Raw genomic sequence first — 19032 nt, forward strand, 5'->3', positions numbered from 1 at the left:
AGGATATCCCTAAACATGCTCAACCTAGTCCGAATCGCTGCTGCTCGAACTAGAACTGCTCTTGCCTCCTCTGCTATGGCTTCTATGATGCCTGCGCCTGTGCCTGTGACCCGACGAGCTACGATGTGAATGGTGTAAAGACCCGTGGTGCGAATGGTGGTGGGAAGATCCGTGATGTGATCCATGATGAGACCCATCGTCCGACCCGTCATGCGAACGATGGGAACCGTGGCTACTACTACGCCTATGCTTCTTCTTGTGTTTCTTCTTTTCTTTCCTTTACACAAGTCAGTATAACCCTAACAAGAATTTCGGAATGATCAATTTAGCTTACTTGTCAGGCACCATGTTGGCTGCGACAGCACCCAGAATTGCGCCTCCTAGGGTTCCGAGCGTTCCGCCACCCAGCTTGTTTCCAACAAAAGCACCACCTGCGCCTCCTATCAGAGCGGAACCAAGGCCACGATCTCCTTCAGCGGCGTCGCCTGGAGCACCAGGTTGGCCGTATTGTGGCGCACCATAGCCTTGCTGGGGGTCATGATGTCCCTGTTGCTGAGGCGCTCCGTACTGCTGGCTTGGATCTTGGTAGCCTTGCTGATGATGCGCCGTGGGCGGGTAAGGAGAGGTGCTACGGTTCGGGTCGTAGCCCTGCTGGTATTGATCTACAGGCTGAGGAGGGGCGCCATAGTTGTTCTGGGATTGCCCATAGGAATCATAGGAAGGGGGCGGGTAAGGGCTCTATTCCATAGTCAGTGAGTAAACATGGATGCGACAACACGCGTTGAGCCGCGCGAGTTTGCTAACCTGCGCTGGTGGATAGGGACTGTGGTTTGCTTGGCCGTATTGATCGTGCTGCGGTTGTCCATAGGCCTGAGGCTGAGGAGGGTAGCCTTGATTGTTGTCTGCCGAACCCCATTGTCGCTGGCTGGTGCCTTCATAGTTCTGGCCATAGCCTTGTTGGCCGTGGCCTTGACTCTGCCCGTAGTAATCGTGGCTTGCCATGTCGCGTTTTTTGATAACGACCCAACAGTGCGGAAGGTGGAAGAAGTATCACTCTACGTAAAATGCGCGCAAGAGACGGTCGTTATGTGCTCAGAGAGGGGGAGGGGCAGAATGTGAAGGTGGGACCCGTGTGATTGAGCCATCACACGCGCGCTTCAAATGCGAAACGCCCTTGGCCGGCGCTGCCTGGGGCGGCACATGATTCAGCAGTCATTCCTGCCCAACGATTTGATCATGGATTGATCGTGGCTGAGCTGTAAAGGATTCCGTGATGCGGAGTCGGACATGTCCGCAAATGAACTAAGGCACGAACTGACAGGCCGAGCACTGACCACGTGCGGTTAGCACCTTTCCGCTCTTCCGTACAGCTGACATTACCCTTTCGCTAGTACGTCACTGCTGACTTTTTATTCTCCATAGAAGCTGAAGATGACCACCAGTATTTATCATGTTATGATTGAAAATACTCTTTCAGCAGATTGTATTGGAAACGCCGAGCTAATCTGACAAATATCGTAGTGAGGAGTTCTGTAAGCGTTAGTGCTGTACATATCTTTATAGGAAGCGTAGAAGAGATGATCAATTGTAAACGTTCCAGATGACACCCAGGTGGGTGGAACACGAAAGTGAAGTAGCCTTCTTAACAGTACTCTTTCCTATCACGGTTGTAAATCCTGAGATAGATTGAATAGAATTCCGTTTTTACTTTCTACATATGCCTTTCATTCTTTTAGTGATGGCAATTACTCTCAAAACCAAAAAAAGGTAGTAAACCAATTCAATTCTATATTCACAAGCGCCAAACCCATGCTACCTTTTCCCAAACCCAACCTATAAACGCCATGCTCAACGCGCAAAACAAAAAATCAAAATATGTATATACACATCCCCGTTCCCCCTCGCTTCTCACACCAGAAAACGATCTAACTACTTCCCAAAATCCTCTCATACGCCTCCTCCACCTCCCTCGCCACCTCAAGCAACGTCACAATAACAATCTGATGCGTAACATTCGGCAAGCGATCCCTATGCAACCCGATCCACTCCAGCGGCGGCGTCGCCTCACCCATGTCTCTCAACTGCGGTGTCTCGATCAACGGTGGCTCCAGGGGCGTATATTCGTATTTCGACTGCGGAACATTGACTACCGCTGTGATCTTTTCTTGGTTGTCAGACGATGTGGAGGGGGCACGCGGACGGCCCGAGGGCATAGCTGTTTTGTCGGCGGTCGAGGCGCCGCAGTCAGCGTTATCAGAGGAGGCGTCCTGCAGGGTCTGTGATGTACTGATTTTGATGTTTGATTCTGGGAGGGGTTTGCCGAGGCGTGAGGCGAGGGTGCGTGAGTGGTTGGACCACATGGTGCGAATATAGGAGATGCGCGAGTAGTTCCAGCCAACGTCGACTTTGCCTTCGAGGAAGCTGCGGAAGAGGTAGTCGATGTGCGTACTTTTGGGGACTTGCCAGGTGTGCATTGTTGCGATGACTTTGGGGACTCGGAGAATGGTGCCGCCGCGGGCGGAGCTGACGCTTGTGGAGACGTCTTCGACGTCGAGTTCGGTGACGGGCTTGCTTTTCTTGGGTGTTGGTACAGAGGAGAGGGCTACGGAGAGCTGGCCTAGGGTCATGCCTAGGCTGGAATGTATCTTGTTTTTCTTTTCGAGCGCAACGGCGAAACGGGCTTGCATGTCGCCGGCTTCAAGCATTAGGACCTGATTATCTATAAAGGTTGAAGGGAAGACACCAAAGCGTATTGAGCGGAGCGTCAGCACCACATCCGTGTGTAGTGAAATTGGTGCCTTGAAGCTGTCTTTGTCAGATTTCGTGAGAATCTGGCTCTGAGATGGCGAACGATCGAATGGTTCGGCTATGGATGATTTGCGGCGAAGGAACTTTTCGATATCCTTGAGAGACTGCTTGTATGCTTGTTGGTTGTCTTGAATCAGTCGCTCAACTGCTTGCCACAGTGCTAGACCTTGCGCAGCACTTGTTGCATGGCAGAACACGTGAACTTTGCCACCATCGAGAATGGCAACCAGTCGGTCTTGTACATCTTCACCTTCTGGACGGACATTGTACATCATGAAACCAAAATCGGCAATATCCGCCATGAGAAAGGCCTGAAAGTCGAAACCTGTCTTGACACGCAATTGACGAAAAGCTACTGAAGCTTGGATGAGCGGCGTTTGACGAGTGCCTGGGTCCTGCAGTGGCCATCCGATAGAAGTGCGTACTTTGATATCATGCAACTCAATGAAGCCACTTGTACGGCCGGTACTTTCGACGCCAATCTTCTCTACACCAATGCAAAGATTCTGTTCTGCTGTAGTAGTCTTCTTGGAAGATGCCCACAGGTTGTGGATATGCAGCCATGACTTTCCAATGGATTGACCTAGGTCTAGATCGACCTTGACGTCTGCAATGGCTACGTTGGCGTTCCATGGAAAGGCCGTAGCCGCAGCGACTTGCTGATAGCGTTGTATGAGGTACTCTTGTGGCTCGGAATTGACATTTTCTGGTGTTGGCTTGGATGCTCGTCTGATTTCTGGGGGTATCCAGATCTCTCGGAACAGCAAAAAGTCCTGCAGTTGACGTGCATTGATCTGAAGAGCGGTCGGGTTGATTTTAAGGATAGCAGAAATACCACTAGTGCCGTTGAGATGTTTACTATTCACGAGCGAGAGAACAATAGATTCCATGTCGAGGCTGAAGGTAGATTCGCGAGAGTAGACGTGTTGAACAGTAGTTTGAAGCTTCTCAAACATGGCGGATGCAGCGAAGAAATGGCCATGCTCTTGAGACTTGACGCTGTTGACTGTGATGTAAATGTCTTCTACCTTGGCAATTGCTGCGACGCGAGCGATGGGCTGGCAACTAAGACTGAACTCTTGCTTGCATATCCGAAGTCCGAGATTCAGCCTCGTTCTGCCCAGTAGCGTGGCAGGGTCGGCTGTGATGATGTTCTCGTCCTCGAGAAGTTTCGCAGCTGGCTTAGATTGTCCTTGTGGTTGTTCGGGCTGTTTAGGCGAATCAGATGTTCCTTTGTCATCCTTTTCACGGACTACTGCCTTGATGCTATCGGAGATATCAATAATGATAGGCACCACAGTGGGGAGCAGCGTGTTGGTGGATCCGTCAACACGAAGCTCAGCATTCAAAGAGGGATCACTGCCATCGTCCATGTACTCAATCCGGACCGCCACGCCAGGCGCACGCAAAGCCATGCTGCTTTTTGACTCGTCACCCACAAATTGGCTGTACCTTCCCTTCTGTTGAGCTCTACCAGAGGAGCCTTGGGCTGGCGCTGCATCGCTACCGTGGATATGAACTACAGCTCCAGCAAAGTTGACGTCAGCTGTCAATGAAGCCAGACGTTTGTTGCCAAAAGGATTCTTTCTTTGTGCACCAGTCGTCGTAGGGGTCATGCTCCAGTTTGCAGAGGCCTCACGGAACTTTTTCCCGGCAAGAGAAATTGATTGTTCGATGATGTTCCCAGGCAACACGAAATGCGAGTCCAGCTGGAGATCAAGAGACTTTCCGGCAGCAAAGAATGCGAGTTTACGTGTATCCTTTGTAGAAGCATATGCAACATTGAAGACCATTTTGGGTAGCAATGCTGAGTTCAGTGAGCGGTCCTTCTTGTTTGCCGATACTGGTACCATCTGGAGCCGCATGTCTTCGATCATCAACCGTGCTGCATCGTCTTTCTGCGTCGACAAATCGATTCTTCCAAAGGAGAGCACAAGATCCTGAATCTCGTTCTGTGGGAAAGGGGCGACTGAATTACCGACGATCCAGCTGACTTGTAGGTCGAGAAGTTCCAAAGAGTATGTGGACGAAAAGAGGGCCCCAGAAGAGTCACTCTCAGCGTCTTGTTCTGCATGCTGTTTGAGGCTACGGTCGCGTCGCTGAGAGATTCTACTCTTAGTATGTCGAAGGCGTCGCAGATACCTCTTTTCTTTGGAGAGATCCAGATCCTTGATTCGGTCCTGGAGATGATTCACGACATCCACAACAGCAGATGCGGTGTCCGCGAATGCATTCACTTCCAGACCCGAGCTTCGCAAACGGTAAACCCTACGCGTAGGCTCGGATTCCTGTTCGGTTGTGGCTTGGAAGACTGCGCTGAAGGTCAGGTTGCCGCAGCGGCGAACCGAGTTGGGATCCTTCAAACTGAGATCGACAGTGACCTCGTGAATTCGCACGACTGCCTCGGGATAGAGCATAATGCTTTGATCTACATCGATGTTCGTAGCGTTGAGTTGTACGGTCGAAAGCCTGAACGCAAGATTTGCCGTTGGTGAATCTTTGCCTTGACCTGGAGCACTTGCAGCTATGTGCATTCCATGGAATGTCATCTTCACAGTGAACAAGGTGTCTCGAGAAGAGGTTGGAGGTTGCGGAACTGGTGATTTTGCAGAAGCCGGAAACATTTCTCCAATGTGAGTCTTCAAAACTCCGATATCGTCCTGGACTGCCTTGAACATTTGTGCCATCTCAGGTTTGTTGATAGTAGATATCAGGCTCTGAATCTCTGAAGCTTGAACGTGTACCTTTTCGACAATGCCCGATGCAACAATTCTTGTCTGAGTTTCATTTTGTTTGATAGTCAATCTTCCATTGAGTGGTGGCAGCTCGACTGAACTGATAACGTGAGAACCCTCCTTTGATGTGCTGTATAGCCTGTGAAGACTGGCTTCGAGATCGTAATCAACCTGTAGTGTGATGCGCTTCCCGAGAGCTGGAACAACGGCAATGCGTCCAGACGAACCCGTAATCGACCAGCCGCAAGGCTGCAATATAGCAAGCTCAATTTGGTATGAGTCCATGAACAGCGCTAGAGAGATGTTTGGAAGCTGTGAGGTATCTTCTTTGGGCGTTTCGAGTTTTTGATCTGCTTTTGCAATCTCTTGTAGTGCTGCAGACTGACGATGGAAATATGCCACCTCATCTTTGAGCACCCTATCTGCGAGTTCGATTAGGCCGAGTACATCATCTTGTACCTTTACAGTAATTCTGTGGCTTGTTCCTGCTACCTTGATCTCGTTGGGTAACCTCTCCGCGCTGCTCTGCTCTGTCATTGCGAAATCTATACTCGGTCGTTCGGACTGAGTTTTGGCAACTAGACGTGAGCGCGAGATGAGCTCACTCACAGCTACGTCAACATGCAGATGAGCAGACAAGGTTTCACCCAGTTTCGATGCCCTACTATCCGCATCGAGAAAAGAGAAGCGCATATTCTGAGCAGTATTGATACTCTTGAGGTTGAAGGTGTCTAGAGTGATTTGAAACTTGTCGGCCGCGAATACCACCTGCAGATCATGATCGGACGTGGTAGCTAGTCCTGGGAGTTTATCGGTAGGTGTTGATTTGGCCTGCTCGATTGCTTTGATATTCTCCTTTTGAAAAAGCTTTAGCAAGGATTCGGCAAGCTCACAAATTTCCCACCGGATATGGAATGCGGTTTTTCTTGAGCTTATTTGAACAATTGTAGTCTTTCTTGGAACATCCTCGGAGTCGACCAGCATAAGTCCATTGGGCTGGGTAGGAGGCAATAACGCAACATTGATTGCCAAAAGCCCCAGCGAGATCTCGCTTTGCCGTGGACCAGGATCGACTGTCAGCTTGATCTCAGCAGACTTGATATCAATGTACAAAGGCGCTGATTCTGGCGTTGGCAATTTATTTTCCAGATATCCAAAGAGGAATCGAATTGCCAGACTTTTCTTCACGTGTGCGAGATCCCATGTCCGCCACTGGTCCAACATTGCAATAATTTGTTGCTCAGCATCTTCTGGAGATGTCACATCTGGGCGGGAGCAATCGCTTAGGAGAATGCCCTTTTCGGCTTGTGGCAGACACTGCCATGTATAGCGAAACCTGGAAATAATCTTCCATGAGTCATGACTGCGTAGATGGTCCCTTGTTGCGCGTAGAGCGTACGACGCTTTGGTGAGAAATGCTGGATCCGCATACTGATCTTGTGCACAGCTGAGGTGCCAGGCGAGATAGCGCAATCGCTGCTGATATCTTTGATCGACTTCAGCGAACTGATGAATTGTCATCTCAGTCATGAGTGCCGTACGATGAATAAGTGCTGCCAAATAGTCCACCTTCTTGCTCGCCATTGCATTTTCAAAGGTCCGAAAAGACACGTTTAACGATGTCGTTCTGCCTTGAAACATCCAGAACAAGACCTCTCTCATCTCAGCCTGGATTGCAACGTCTCCAGTAGCAGTGCCGAGAGCGCGCTCAGCCACAGAAAGACCAAGAGATCCCAGCGTTGAGTGCAGCGCCATGGTGTCTTCTCCAGCTCGCTCTCCCGGAAATTTCTTGAGTCTTGCCGTAAGGCCAAGTCGATTGAGAACAACATCGTACTGGTTCTGACCCGTCTCTTGAACAGAATGGGATTGGAAGCTGTGCTGGAACCTGACGTGGGTGAACGGTATGCGAATATTGAACTCGAGTGAGCTGCCTTTCCCCTCTAGTCGATTTCGGTTTTGAAGAATCTTACTCATGACACTGTGTTGGAAGTCATCTAGTAGATCCTCAGGTCGCCTAGGCTGAAGCAGCTCAATCAATTCTGCAACACAGGTAATGAAATTGGGCGTGCAATACCCCCGTATACCTGGCTGGGCACTGATCAGTATACTGGTGTGCGTGAAACTCTCATCGAAACGCTTAGCTGCCACGTCATCAAACACAACGTCGTTCATGCTCTTTTGTTGTTGAATAGCAGGCATTGCAGGGAATAGTGGCACTTCGGAAAGATCTGGGGTTAATTGCTCAAAAACAAAGCAAGGGGCAGCCAAATTGCTAGAGAATGCAATAGATGAGGGAACCCAACCCTGGTCCTGGCTGTCGCCGGTTTCAGGTAGCACATGGGAGTGACGTTCGTAATTTGAGTATTTTGGTGAAGCTTCAAGCAGGGCCCCGCTTTCGTTAAAGCCTTTGGCTCTATCACCTGGTTTACGACGAAGAGTAGATCGAATACTGTCAGCAAAGGATGAGGCTGATGAAGATTGCTTGCTCTTTTGACGTAACCTTCGCCCTGTAGTAGACGAACGAACTGAAGACAAGCTGGAAGATGTAAACGAACCATCTTGGCCACTCGGCGGCCCATAAAGGAAGATGGGATGAGGCACGTCGGGGTACTGCATAGCAGGTGGACGCAGATTGTTTCTCATACTATCCTCTAGACGAAAAGAGCTCTGGTCACCGGAGAGAATGAAGCCAGTGCGCTGAGTCCGTTGGTCGTGCATTCTTAGGTGGGCCTGCTGGCGTGCGCGTTCTTCCGAAAAGTCCAGCTTTCGCGTTAACAAGTCAAGCGAGAGTGTAGTCTGGAGGTAAGCCTGAGGCACAACATTTTCCCCGTCTCTAGACCGCACTCGGTGGTGTGATGCAGCCTCTGATGGAACAGCGATGATGGTCAGGTCAGGCACAATAACGTGGAGACGCTCGGAGAAAGTAGTTCCCGCAAGGTCATTGAAGTTCAAAGACACAGGTCTTGTCTTCAACATAATAGCCTCTTTTGCTATTTGTATGCAGATGCCAATGTCATGTGTCCTGAGGCGGAGGAAGGTAGTATCGTGGATGATAGGTATTTCTGTGAGAGGCAACGTATTCTCATCATCGTCGAGCGTGAAGGCAAACGAACGTGCCGCTCCTGCTGCCACCTCGAGAAACTCCGACGTGCAGTCTCCGGTAATCCTACCGACGTCAAAGTCCCAGTTGCAGAGGTAGGTTGGCTCAAGTGGTGGCAATCCGAATAGACGGTGTCCATAGATGACTGTTGAATCGACGAAAAGTTCAGTCCGGCCACTTGAAAACTCGTTGGGTACATCAGTGTCTGGCAGCAAGCCCCCAAGAGCAATACTAATTGGACTAAAATTTACCATCAAGTCCATGTAGTAGTTTGTAAACCTTAGATCAGCAGAAGCATATGGGAGATCCGCTCGGATGCCACGCTCAGCGGAGTAGAGATTGGCGGGTAGTAGTACACAGACGTTGTCCGCAGAAACACAGAGGATTACATCCAGGTCGTTTGAGATGCTGGATGCATCACCATTCGGAGATGCCCCTTCTGCAGTGATGTTGGCGGCTGGGAGCCCCTGGAACTCTTCCAGTGTCTTGAAGTGCATGTCATCGCCAAAATAGTTGTCTTTGATCTTTATGAAATGGTGTATGAGCCAGCCGTAAAGTTCAAGGTTAAGCCTATGACCTTGAATGTCCATGTAGAGTCTATCGGTGTTCATCGGAGACGTTTCAGCCATGAAGGTATGGCTACCCCTTAACGTTAGGCCGCCAAGGTATGCCACATTTGGTGACTGCACAAATGTCTGCAGCGTGTTCTTTGGTGGCATCAAGATTTCGAGACCTAGGTTTTGGCCTTTGACGTCGAATTTGATCTCATTCTGAAGTGGTCGAAACTTGTCGAGTGGTATGAAGACATCGCCCTGCAGCCCCTTGCCGGACAAGATGACAAAGTTATTGTCTTCTAAATCGGCTGGATTGTTGATGATGTTGGAGTCATTCGTGTTGAGATATATCTTAAAGTTGGTGAAGTCGACATTGAGTAGATACTGAAAGGGCACAAAGAGGAAATAGTCGGGCGGCGGACCAGTTCCCCAATCAGCAACGAGATCCATAATCAGAAACATGTGATCTCGGAGCAAGAAAAGTTCCAAGTCTTGACATTTGATATTGAACAGCCACTTTCGAAGGGTGTTCCAGCCTAGAGGGTTGGATAAGTCGCAATCAACAGCAAGTGCACCAGAGCGCCACAAGAGGCCATGGTTCACGCTCGACGATATCTCGGTGCTTGGGACATCCACGTCTACTTTGCTTTGATATCCGTGTTCGGAGGCGTACATGTCCATAACATAGTTGACAGTAGATTTCTCAGCTATCTTGACGTCGATCCATGCAAAGGGGCGAACATTCTGCGACCTAGTAGCATCTCTACGCTTTCCCCGCCTGATTCGAGACTTTGCTTTACCCTTGTTCTCCCCAAGCTTATCATGTGCCGCCAAGGTATGAGCCTTGCCTTTCCATTTCCAGTCTTTTGAAGATTCACGAATTGGAATACGCAGTACCGTTTCCTCTTCGATGCTGAGATAGAGTTTGAAAACAGAGAGCACACGAAGGTCTCCGGGCTTCAGGGGAGTCGAAGGGATAGCGTCTACGCGTGAAGCGGGAAAGAAGATGGACTGGAAGACACCACGATGTCGGTCTGCCCATGGACCATAGTTGATTATGCCACCAAATATCTGTATGTCCATGCCATAATCTGGTGGAGCACATCCGTTCATGTCGTATGGACGCGCAGGGTCCACATACTTACTGTGGTCCATGCCATTCGGCACAGGGCCTGGTACGTCCCAGTAGAAGGAGATATTGATACACGGGCAGTCGGCGATCAAGGATGTCTTTGCATACTCGATGCCATCCCACTCGCCGTGACCATCGTTGGTGGTATCGTCAAGATAGCGCGCCAGTCCTTTCCAACGCTCGCGCCCGGGAAACGTCCACTGGGAATTCAGAGGAGGGTTGTGGTTACCGGAGCTATTTTTAGTGTGAGTATGGATTGAATCGTTATCTTTTGAAAAGAAACGAAAGAGGCTTGGAATCCTCAACCAGCGCCAATGCCTCCGATGACTGGCTTCCTTTTCAATAATGCTACCTTCCGAGGAACCCTCAGCAACTTCTTGCTTGAACTGTACGGCGGAATCAAGCTGTGCGATCTTGTAGTCGGGGTTAGGCTTCATGTGGATCACGGGATGGGTGATTTGGAAACTGAACAGCTGCTGATACACATCCAGGGGTCCGCTAGTCGATGCATCGAGAGTGCCGGTTGCTTTTTCAAACTGCGCAGTCATAACAGCTAGCGTGTGCTCGTTCCCGACAACGATGGCGCCTTTGACAATGTCGACATGGACCGGGAGCAGCCTGAGGAAAGCGGGAAGGTCGGGCTTGGTGGGGCCAGATGTAGTGGAACGGCTTGTATCATGGCGTGGGACTTTCTTTTCGGCTTGGGTATGTGACTTTTTCAGCTTGTTATGGTAGTGGTGGTGGTGTTCGTTCTTTTCTGGCAGTTCCGATCCGGAAACGGAACCTTCGGGGGTCTTTTGCTGTGCGGCATCGCTCTCGGCCTTCTTTTGCACGGCTTCGATGATACCGTCGTAGGCAGGGCTGCGGTTGTACAAGAAAGCTTCGATTCCCGACACTTTGATTGAGAAGCGACATGGCAGCTCCTTCCGCGTCTGCTTGCCTCCTTTTTCTGCCTTGTCTAAGTTGCCACTGGCACTGCCGGATCTGGTACGGGAGGTGTTCGAAGAGTGACTGGCGCTGTCACTTCCAGGTGCAGAGCCATCATCGGTATAGACACCAGCATCTTTGACGCGACGCAGCCAGTAATTCCAGGTAATGTACCCGCCATGTACCAGGATCGTCTCATTATGACCGTGATATCGTATGTCTTTGAAGAAGAGGCGGCCGCCAAGCAACGAGACTTGGAGGGCGGTGATGTCAATGTAGGCATTGAAGGCACGCCATGTGTATGCGCGTATGGCGTATGCGACAAGAGTCGCGAACAGGCGGTTGAAGTAGAAGAGGAAGAAAATGGTCAGGATACCGCATATGAGCAGTTCAACGAGGAAGATCCTGCCAGCGTTAACTTGGGTTCCCGAGCATGCCCGCACAGGGGGCTCACCAGTTGAAGCCGTCGCGGGGATCCAAGGGCTCCGCGACGATTCCCGCCATGATTGCAGCGCGTTGTATGGCGAGGTATGTACGTCTTCATGGCGCCATAGGGGAGACGACGGGCAATGGGCAGCGGCAGTTAGTATGCATGGGACGAGTGCGCTGGAGCGGCGCCGGATCAGCGAGGCGACATTGGCCTCTATGTGTGCGCAACTTTTTTCTGTTATATGGGTATGTGTATACAATTATCGCAGCAGCGAACAGTGTGTATCAAGTAGCGTCGGGGATGGCGCTACCTCGGGACCCAAAGACTGGAGGCGTCGATGCGCGTCATGAGCGACGTGCAGGGGGGAAAGAGCAAGCTTGGGCCTCTCTGCTCCTCCGCAAACCTATTACCACAGCACCGCGGAGGCGAGACGTGCACAAGACCAACAGCGCCTGGGCTGCGAACTGTACTGCACGCCATGGCAGTCTTCCGCCGCTAGTATCATCTTTCTTCTTCCTTGCCTTCTTTTCCTGAACTTCTCTCAGCCTCTTTTTATTTATTGTCCTCTGTGGTAGCTCTCACAACTGCCAACAAACAATCCCCACGCCTCGTCACCATGGACGCAGGCAGCCTCCACCAGGGCCTTGAGGCAGATGGCTTCTCCTCTGGTGGTACTGGGGCTCGCTTTGCACATGCTGTCATCATAGTAGCCGGAGTCTGCGCCCTTGTGGCAAGTCTGGTCACTGTCGTGTAGGTTGCAGTGCAGTTTCTCCATAGTCGACTCCCGCTGACGTAGCTATAGTGCTGTCTGGTTACAGACGTGAGTAGGGCCCCTCCAGTCCTGCGGAGGCTATACTAATCCACCTTCAGGAAGAACTACAGAAAGCCAATGCTACAAAGATATGTCGTTCGTATACTGCTCATGTAGGCTTCACAACGCGTCTGCCTTGCCGTTATGCTGAACGTCCACAGGGTGCCAATTTACTCGGGCGCATCATGGGCCAGCTTGGTCTCCACTACGGCAGCAGCCTACGTAGAGCCCTTCAGAGACGTTTACGAGGTACTAAGATCACTGTCGCCCTGATTCGCACACACTGACCAGTCCAGGCCTTCACAATCTACACTTTCCTCCAACTGCTGATTAACTTCATTGGCGGCGAGCGCGCCCTCATCATCCTCATGACCGGTCGAGCCCCCGTCTCTCACCTATGGCCACTGAACCTATTCTGCTCCAAGATTGACATCTCCGACCCACACACGTTCCTTGCTATCAAACGGGGCATCCTCCAATACACATGGGTCAAGCCGCTGCTCTCGGTAGCCACCATCATTATGAAAGCCACAGGGACATACCAGGAAGGTTATATTGGCTTAACTTCGGGCTACTTCTGGAGTGGCATGATCTACAATGTCAGCATTACAATCAGTCTGTATGCGCTCGCCATGTTCTGGGTCTGCATGTCCACAGACCTCAAGCCCTTCCGTCCCATGCCCAAATTCCTGTGTATCAAGGGCATCATTTTTGCTTCCTATTGGCAAGGCTTTTTTCTTTCCATTCTCGTGTTCCTTGGTGCTATCCCGGATGACGTCGCTGGTTACACTCCTGACAATCTAGCTGCTGCCATCCAGGATGCCCTCATCTGCTTCGAAATGCCTCTCTTTGCAGTGGCTCACTGGTATGCCTTTTCCTGGCACGACTATGCCGACTCAACCATCTCGGCCGCAAGGCTACCCGTCAAGTATGCATTGCGTGATGCGTTTGGTCCACTCGATCTCATACAGGACACCAAGGAGACTTTTGCGGGCAAGCATTACGAGTACCGCTACTTTGACGCTCGTGACAATGTACTTGCACACGAGGAATCTTCATCAAGAGCTGCGCGAATGGCGGAAGGAATGCGCTTCGAAAGAGGAGGCAAGGGCAAGTACTGGATTCCAAAGCCTGGACAAGGCTCAGAGCATGAGCCTTTGCTTAGCAAAGTCACATCAAGTCGCGCCCGAGCAATGAGCCCTGGACCACACAAAGCTCTCAATGGCGAGGGTGCCAAGTACGGGACACCTGACGTTGTTGAAGAGCCTGAACTAGACGCTGACGAAGAGCGACTCTATGGAAATGCACGTGAGCTGGAGTTTGGAGATTGGAATGTAAGTGGACAACATCACACAAGAGTTGCACATTTGGCTGACTTGCACACAGTACCCCGTCATCGAAGCGCATCGGCCATCACGCGAAGACCGCTTGTACGCAGATCCAAACATACTAACTGCTTCCACCAACCGCAATTTGCTACAACCGACCAAGGACCACAAACGAAGACGAAAAAGCCAGATCAAGGAGATCCAATCGTCTGTGGACAAGGGCAAGCAGCGTCGGGGGTCGAGCGCAGCAGCGTCTTCACGCTCAAAGTCGCCGCATTCCAAATCACACGCCCCCTTTAGCCACCTTCTGCGTCAAAAGTCGTCATCATCAAGCTCTGCGAAATCGGACCGGTCCCAGCTTGTGGACTTGGTTGTTGAAGATCGCCAAGCTGAGGAGGTGGAACGGGTGCGGGCACGGAAGGAAGGAGGCCCAGGATGGAACGAAGTTCCGGCAAAGCATTTTGTGTAGGTCGAGACTTGAGGCAGACGTGGTGCAAATGACTAACGTTTGTTGCAGCCACACGTATCCTAGAGAAGGTGAGACGGAAGAGGTGCGAGAAGGCTTCAACCCTGATGAGCCGGAGGCACACAATCCCGAGGCAGAGCACAACCTCAATCGGCCGTTTGCTGTGGATGAACAAGGCGAGGAGGAGCAGCGGGAGCAAGACATCAGGCCGCACGTGACGAGCGAGGCCAATCATTGGGAAACACGCGACGTCAGTGGGCACAATGGAGATGAGGAGGACCGGCTCAGCCCGTCATATGGTAGTTTCAGAGAGGAGCGGAATGCCTGGAGCCAGAACTAAGGGCGCACGTCAGTTGTTCCAAACGCGCTGCATATGCCGGTCGATCTTGTTTCATTGCAGGGTCGGTTTAGGCATGAGGATAGGTGTTGTCGGCTTTGGTGGGTTTTCTGTTTGCTTTATACCCGATGTTAAGTTCGGTGCGCATGATACATATTCCTTGAGCGGTGAGTTTCTGGCGCGCGGAGTCAATGGCGTTGATGCAGTACATAATCGAAGCACTTGGAATTCATCCTTGGACACGTGGGCTTTCTGGTACAGGTGTGCATAAGTCTCCGCTGTCGCCCAAGCATTGGATTTGGTCGTGCCAAATGCAGCACAGGCATTTCCTGATTAAGAGGCAGGCCCAGATGGCGAGCCGTATGTGGATGCCGAAGTAACCATGTGTTGGAGTGGCTTGCGCCGCCGGGAATCAGACGCGCCAAGCCATGGTGTCTGAGATGGTGATTCGGCAGTGGGCTGCACTTGTTGAGATGTCCAGTGTTTCAACGCCTGGCCGTCTTCACCAATGGCGGCATTGTGTTTCGAGCGCATTTTGGCTGATATGGGCCATGTGTGAATGCATGCACGACGGGAGCGAGGCTAGCGTTCAGTGGCGCATCTTTGCACATGTGGCAGGCGCACGCGAGACGAGCAAAAGCATGGAGATTTCCGTCCCGACGAAGCTTTTGCATCGTCATCGGTCCCCTCTCAACGCCTGTATGATCGCCCGTGATCGCTATAGATCGCACTACATGCTCAATGCCAAACACTACCGGCCCGTTGCGCCCCGCACGTCTCAGAGATGATGAAAATAGACCTTCGGTGTGGGACTTCTAGGCTTTCAAGCTGCGACAAAGCTGCGCGCATACTCTTACAGGCCCGAAATGAAGCAGCAACCTCAGAGGCCACGCCCAACCAACGAGGCGCATATCCCCATCAGGCCAGCCAGCCCTTGGCTGTGTCTTTTCTCGCGGTTTCGGTCCGCAAGCGCTATTGCTTCTTCACTGGTCCACACAGCGCTGCCACTTCTTCCCGCTATGCCTCGAGCGCTTAACCGTTGGACCCTCTCGGCCAATCACATCTCGCACTCTGCCTTTCTGGTACCTTGATGCCAGCAAGCCTCCATGCGAACTAACATGTGAGATTAATGAGCGCCATGCCGGGTATGCACTGCTATTGGGCCCGTGTATACACGAGAGAGCAAGGAGCAGGCCTCAATCTATAATATGAAAGCAACCGTCGTCCCGTGGCCTGCGACTGGTTTGCTGTTCTTGAGGGCCCTGGTGGACCTACAAGGCTTGGAAGCAAAGGACCACTCAACTCAAAGGACAACGCATATTCTGTCAACGATTCAGCCTCTTTTATGCCCCCTGCCTCTTTTGTTCCATTGCCCTTCCCCGCTACTTTCTTTCTTTTTTTCCAAAACCCTTCTTTCTGACATTTTTTTAACGGTCTGGTAGTGACTGGCTCCATTAGAAGCGCGTCATTCTTCCAGCGACTTATCACTATTATTGTTGTTACTGTTTTCTGCTCAACGGTTCCCTCATTAATACGGACAATGGGTTATTAGCTGCACTGGTTTGCAAGCACAAAAAGAGATATACATCACGGGACACGAAAACATGCACGAAAAAGAGCAGAGCTCGCCATGGCTGGCCATCAGGTTTGGATGCTGTGCGTCCAAGGAGGATGTTATTGACGAATCGAGGGATAGTATAAGAGACATTGGTGAGTTTGATCAGGCACATTCAATTCAATACAACACTGACGTTCATCAATCAAAAGAAACCGACATGCGCATCTGCTACGAGCAGCCTCGTGCTGTACCCCAGCCCTGTGCTGAGCCAATACATGCGCGTCCATCAACAAGTCAGTCGGTCAGCCGACACGTCTCACAATGGGTATCAAACAGTCGTGAGTATGCCACACGTGCCTCGTCTCGCACCAGCATCTCCACCCTCGCACGACCTAGTCGCTCGCGAGCTCGCCCTAGTATTAGCCGGCCCAGCAACTTTCGACACTTTGACGGCCTTGATGACTTCCCATCGATGCTCGACGACGCATCTATGCCTGTCCGTCGTCGTCGGAGCTTTCGCCCTCTCGAGCTCTCCATCTACCTACCCAATGGCTGTGGTCGTCTCTCTCCGTTGCCAAACTTTGGCGACGAAGAGTACTGGTCCAACTTGCCATCACAGCTCTCCCGTCCTCAGGAAGCCCATGTCCGTGTAAGAGACTCGCGTACTAGTTCTGTATCCTCGGAGCCTTCTTCGTCTTCCTATCTTGTCCAACGCAAACCTGTTCGTGCCAACTCCGGACGCACCAGTGTGCAGAGTCAACACAGCACTGTCACACATGAGAGGAGATTGTCTGGAACCACCATGGGCACTATGGCCACGCCTACACTTGCGTTTCTATCTGAAGATTCACCTCTTCCAGACAACCAAGTGCCTGATCAGCCCCCTATCCGTCGTTCACGCACTTCCGGCACATTATCACCAGCACGTGTCCTCTCACGCCTCCCCTCCCCATCACGTGCTCGTGCCAACACCGCGCCGTCCCGTCCTGGCAGCATTCGGCGTACAAAAACCGATGTCGACGATGCCATCCGCGAACTCAACACCATCGTCGAAGAACGCCGTGCAAGCGCCTACCGTTCCCAAACCCAAACCCCCTCCTTGATCAACCGCCCTCCCCCTTCACCCTCCCACCACGTTCCCTACCTCGCCCCCTCAATGCGCATGCACGTGCGCTCCGAGACACTATCTGATATCGGCTCCGCCTTCTCAGCACCCCTAAGTTCCAAGGCACTCCCTACCACCCCGGAACCTGCCCGCCGAACCACCTTAGGTCTCAGCCTCGCAGTCCCCCCACGCCTCCACACAGGCCCTCTAACTTCCAACCCTCCCACCCCGCCTCCAGCCGCAACACCCACAACCCCCATTGCCCGACTAGGCGCATGGCTCAAACGCTCAACCTCATCCCTCGCCTCAAGCGCAACTTCCCTACCCACAACACCCAAGACCGCCGCCTCCTTCTACAAGTGCGAGACCACTCGCCCCAGCCTCCCTTCATTCACTTCCTCCGCCAATCTTTCAGACCGCACCCTACACACCCGCCAAGACTCCCACGGCAGCACCGACACCACCGCCACCACCGCAACCCTCCTCCCCACTCGTCCCGAATCCCCAGTCTCAAGCATCGCAACCACATCTCCACCCCGCAAATTGCGCCGCGTCCCAGCTCCCTTGATCCTCGTCGAGGATAAAGAGATTCAGATTGAGAAGGTTGTCGTCACGCCTGGTACGGCGAGCACGAGGGGTGCGGGACGAGGATGGAATGCGACACCCCCCATGAGTCCGAATAGGGATTTATTGAAGGGCATGGAGATTGTGGCCAAGGATGTCGGTGTGGGAGGTGGTGGGAGGTGGAGTCGACGGAGTTTTTTGAGAAGGGAGGGGGCTGTTGGTGTGGCATTTTAGACGCTTATGGTGGTAGACGACTGAGTTGGATTGTTGGTGGTTAATTCTTCTTTCTTTCTTTCTTTTTTCCCCCAACCTTTTGGAGATAGAGTGGGAGGTTGGGGGGGGGAGAGGGGGCTTGTAGACGGTGAACCCCTTTGCTTCCCCGGTTTTTTTCGAGTTTTTTTTTTGATACCCAGGTAAGACATTGGATTGGGTTGGATGGTGGAAACGGCTTTCTTCTTTTTCTTTCTTCCTTGGCTCTTTGCCGGATACTTTTTAGATATATACCCCTCTGGTGTCTGGTTTTGTTCCTCCTTTCTAGGCTGGCTTCGCCGAAGATGGTCTGTCTCTTGGCGAGGAAGAGAAAGGGAGGGAGTGTGGAGGAGATGGACATGGACATGGGGGTGGATAGGATAGTTTAATATGACTTTTTTGTCTAGACTTTTGGAGTGTTGACAATGTGTGCGTGTATAAAGTGAAGTGTCTCTGTTATTTTTGTGTTATAGGTTTTGAGGGTGTGTTTGTGTGGAGAGATTTTCGCGATGGGAGGAGTAAATCAAGATAGAGGAAACGAAGGACACAAGTATGTAGTAGAGATGCTAGCTACATGTTGAACCCATTACTCTAGTGTTTGACTATCTACACTAGAACGAGAACTAGGAGCGATATGCAAGAATTAAAGGTCTCGATTTGTTCACATTCCGTCACAGCAATCTTGTCATACCCGCGAAAACAATAACCCCATTTTTCTTTTTACTTCTCACTCAGACATATGTGCTTAGATGAAATAAATCCCATCTAATTAAATGTTCAACCTAGCTACGAATATCACTCCATCATCATCTACACACATACATTCCCAACCCCATTTTTTTTTCCCCACCAAAAAAAACTATCCTTTCCGTCCTTACCTTCGTCTTCACATTTTCCCCCTCAAGACTAAAAATCCCCTTTTTTCCAA

General features: G+C 51.4%; 5 protein-coding genes across 5 annotated transcripts; 2 read left to right on the forward strand and 3 right to left on the reverse strand.

The window, feature by feature from the left end:
- Positions 1–330: 330 nt before the first annotated feature.
- On the reverse strand, positions 331–1002 carry COCMIDRAFT_93171 (uncharacterized protein; the record flags this gene model as incomplete). The annotated part of the gene is made up of 2 exons (XM_007689001.1): positions 331–738; positions 805–1002. 2 exons carry the CDS (start codon positions 1000–1002, stop codon positions 331–333), a joined length of 606 nt encoding a protein of 201 aa, XP_007687191.1.
- A 923-nt stretch (positions 1003–1925) lies between these two features.
- Positions 1926–11760, reverse strand: COCMIDRAFT_4610 (uncharacterized protein; the record flags this gene model as incomplete). Its single annotated transcript, XM_007688962.1, has 2 exons — positions 1926–11661; positions 11711–11760. The coding sequence occupies 2 exons, from the start codon at positions 11758–11760 to the stop codon at positions 1926–1928; spliced, it is 9786 nt and encodes a 3261-aa protein (XP_007687152.1).
- A 542-nt stretch (positions 11761–12302) lies between these two features.
- On the forward strand, positions 12303–14631 carry COCMIDRAFT_25656 (uncharacterized protein; the record flags this gene model as incomplete). Its single annotated transcript, XM_007688969.1, has 7 exons — positions 12303–12436; positions 12489–12506; positions 12557–12610; positions 12659–12746; positions 12794–13831; positions 13884–14290; positions 14343–14631. 7 exons carry the CDS (start codon positions 12303–12305, stop codon positions 14629–14631), a joined length of 2028 nt encoding a protein of 675 aa, XP_007687159.1.
- A 482-nt stretch (positions 14632–15113) lies between these two features.
- On the reverse strand, positions 15114–15539 carry COCMIDRAFT_36066 (uncharacterized protein; the record flags this gene model as incomplete). Its single annotated transcript, XM_007688973.1, has 2 exons — positions 15114–15443; positions 15480–15539. 2 exons carry the CDS (start codon positions 15537–15539, stop codon positions 15114–15116), a joined length of 390 nt encoding a protein of 129 aa, XP_007687163.1.
- Positions 15540–16232: 693 nt separating this feature from the next.
- COCMIDRAFT_93168 (uncharacterized protein) lies at positions 16233–18089 on the forward strand (the record flags this gene model as incomplete). The annotated part of the gene is made up of 2 exons (XM_007689002.1): positions 16233–16338; positions 16396–18089. 2 exons carry the CDS (start codon positions 16233–16235, stop codon positions 18087–18089), a joined length of 1800 nt encoding a protein of 599 aa, XP_007687192.1.
- Between the last annotated feature and the right edge of the window lie 943 nt (positions 18090–19032).

This window comes from Bipolaris oryzae (assembly GCF_000523455.1).
Source record: "Bipolaris oryzae ATCC 44560 unplaced genomic scaffold scaffold_50, whole genome shotgun sequence".
In the NCBI taxonomy this organism is placed as follows: Eukaryota; Fungi; Ascomycota; class Dothideomycetes; order Pleosporales; family Pleosporaceae; genus Bipolaris; species Bipolaris oryzae.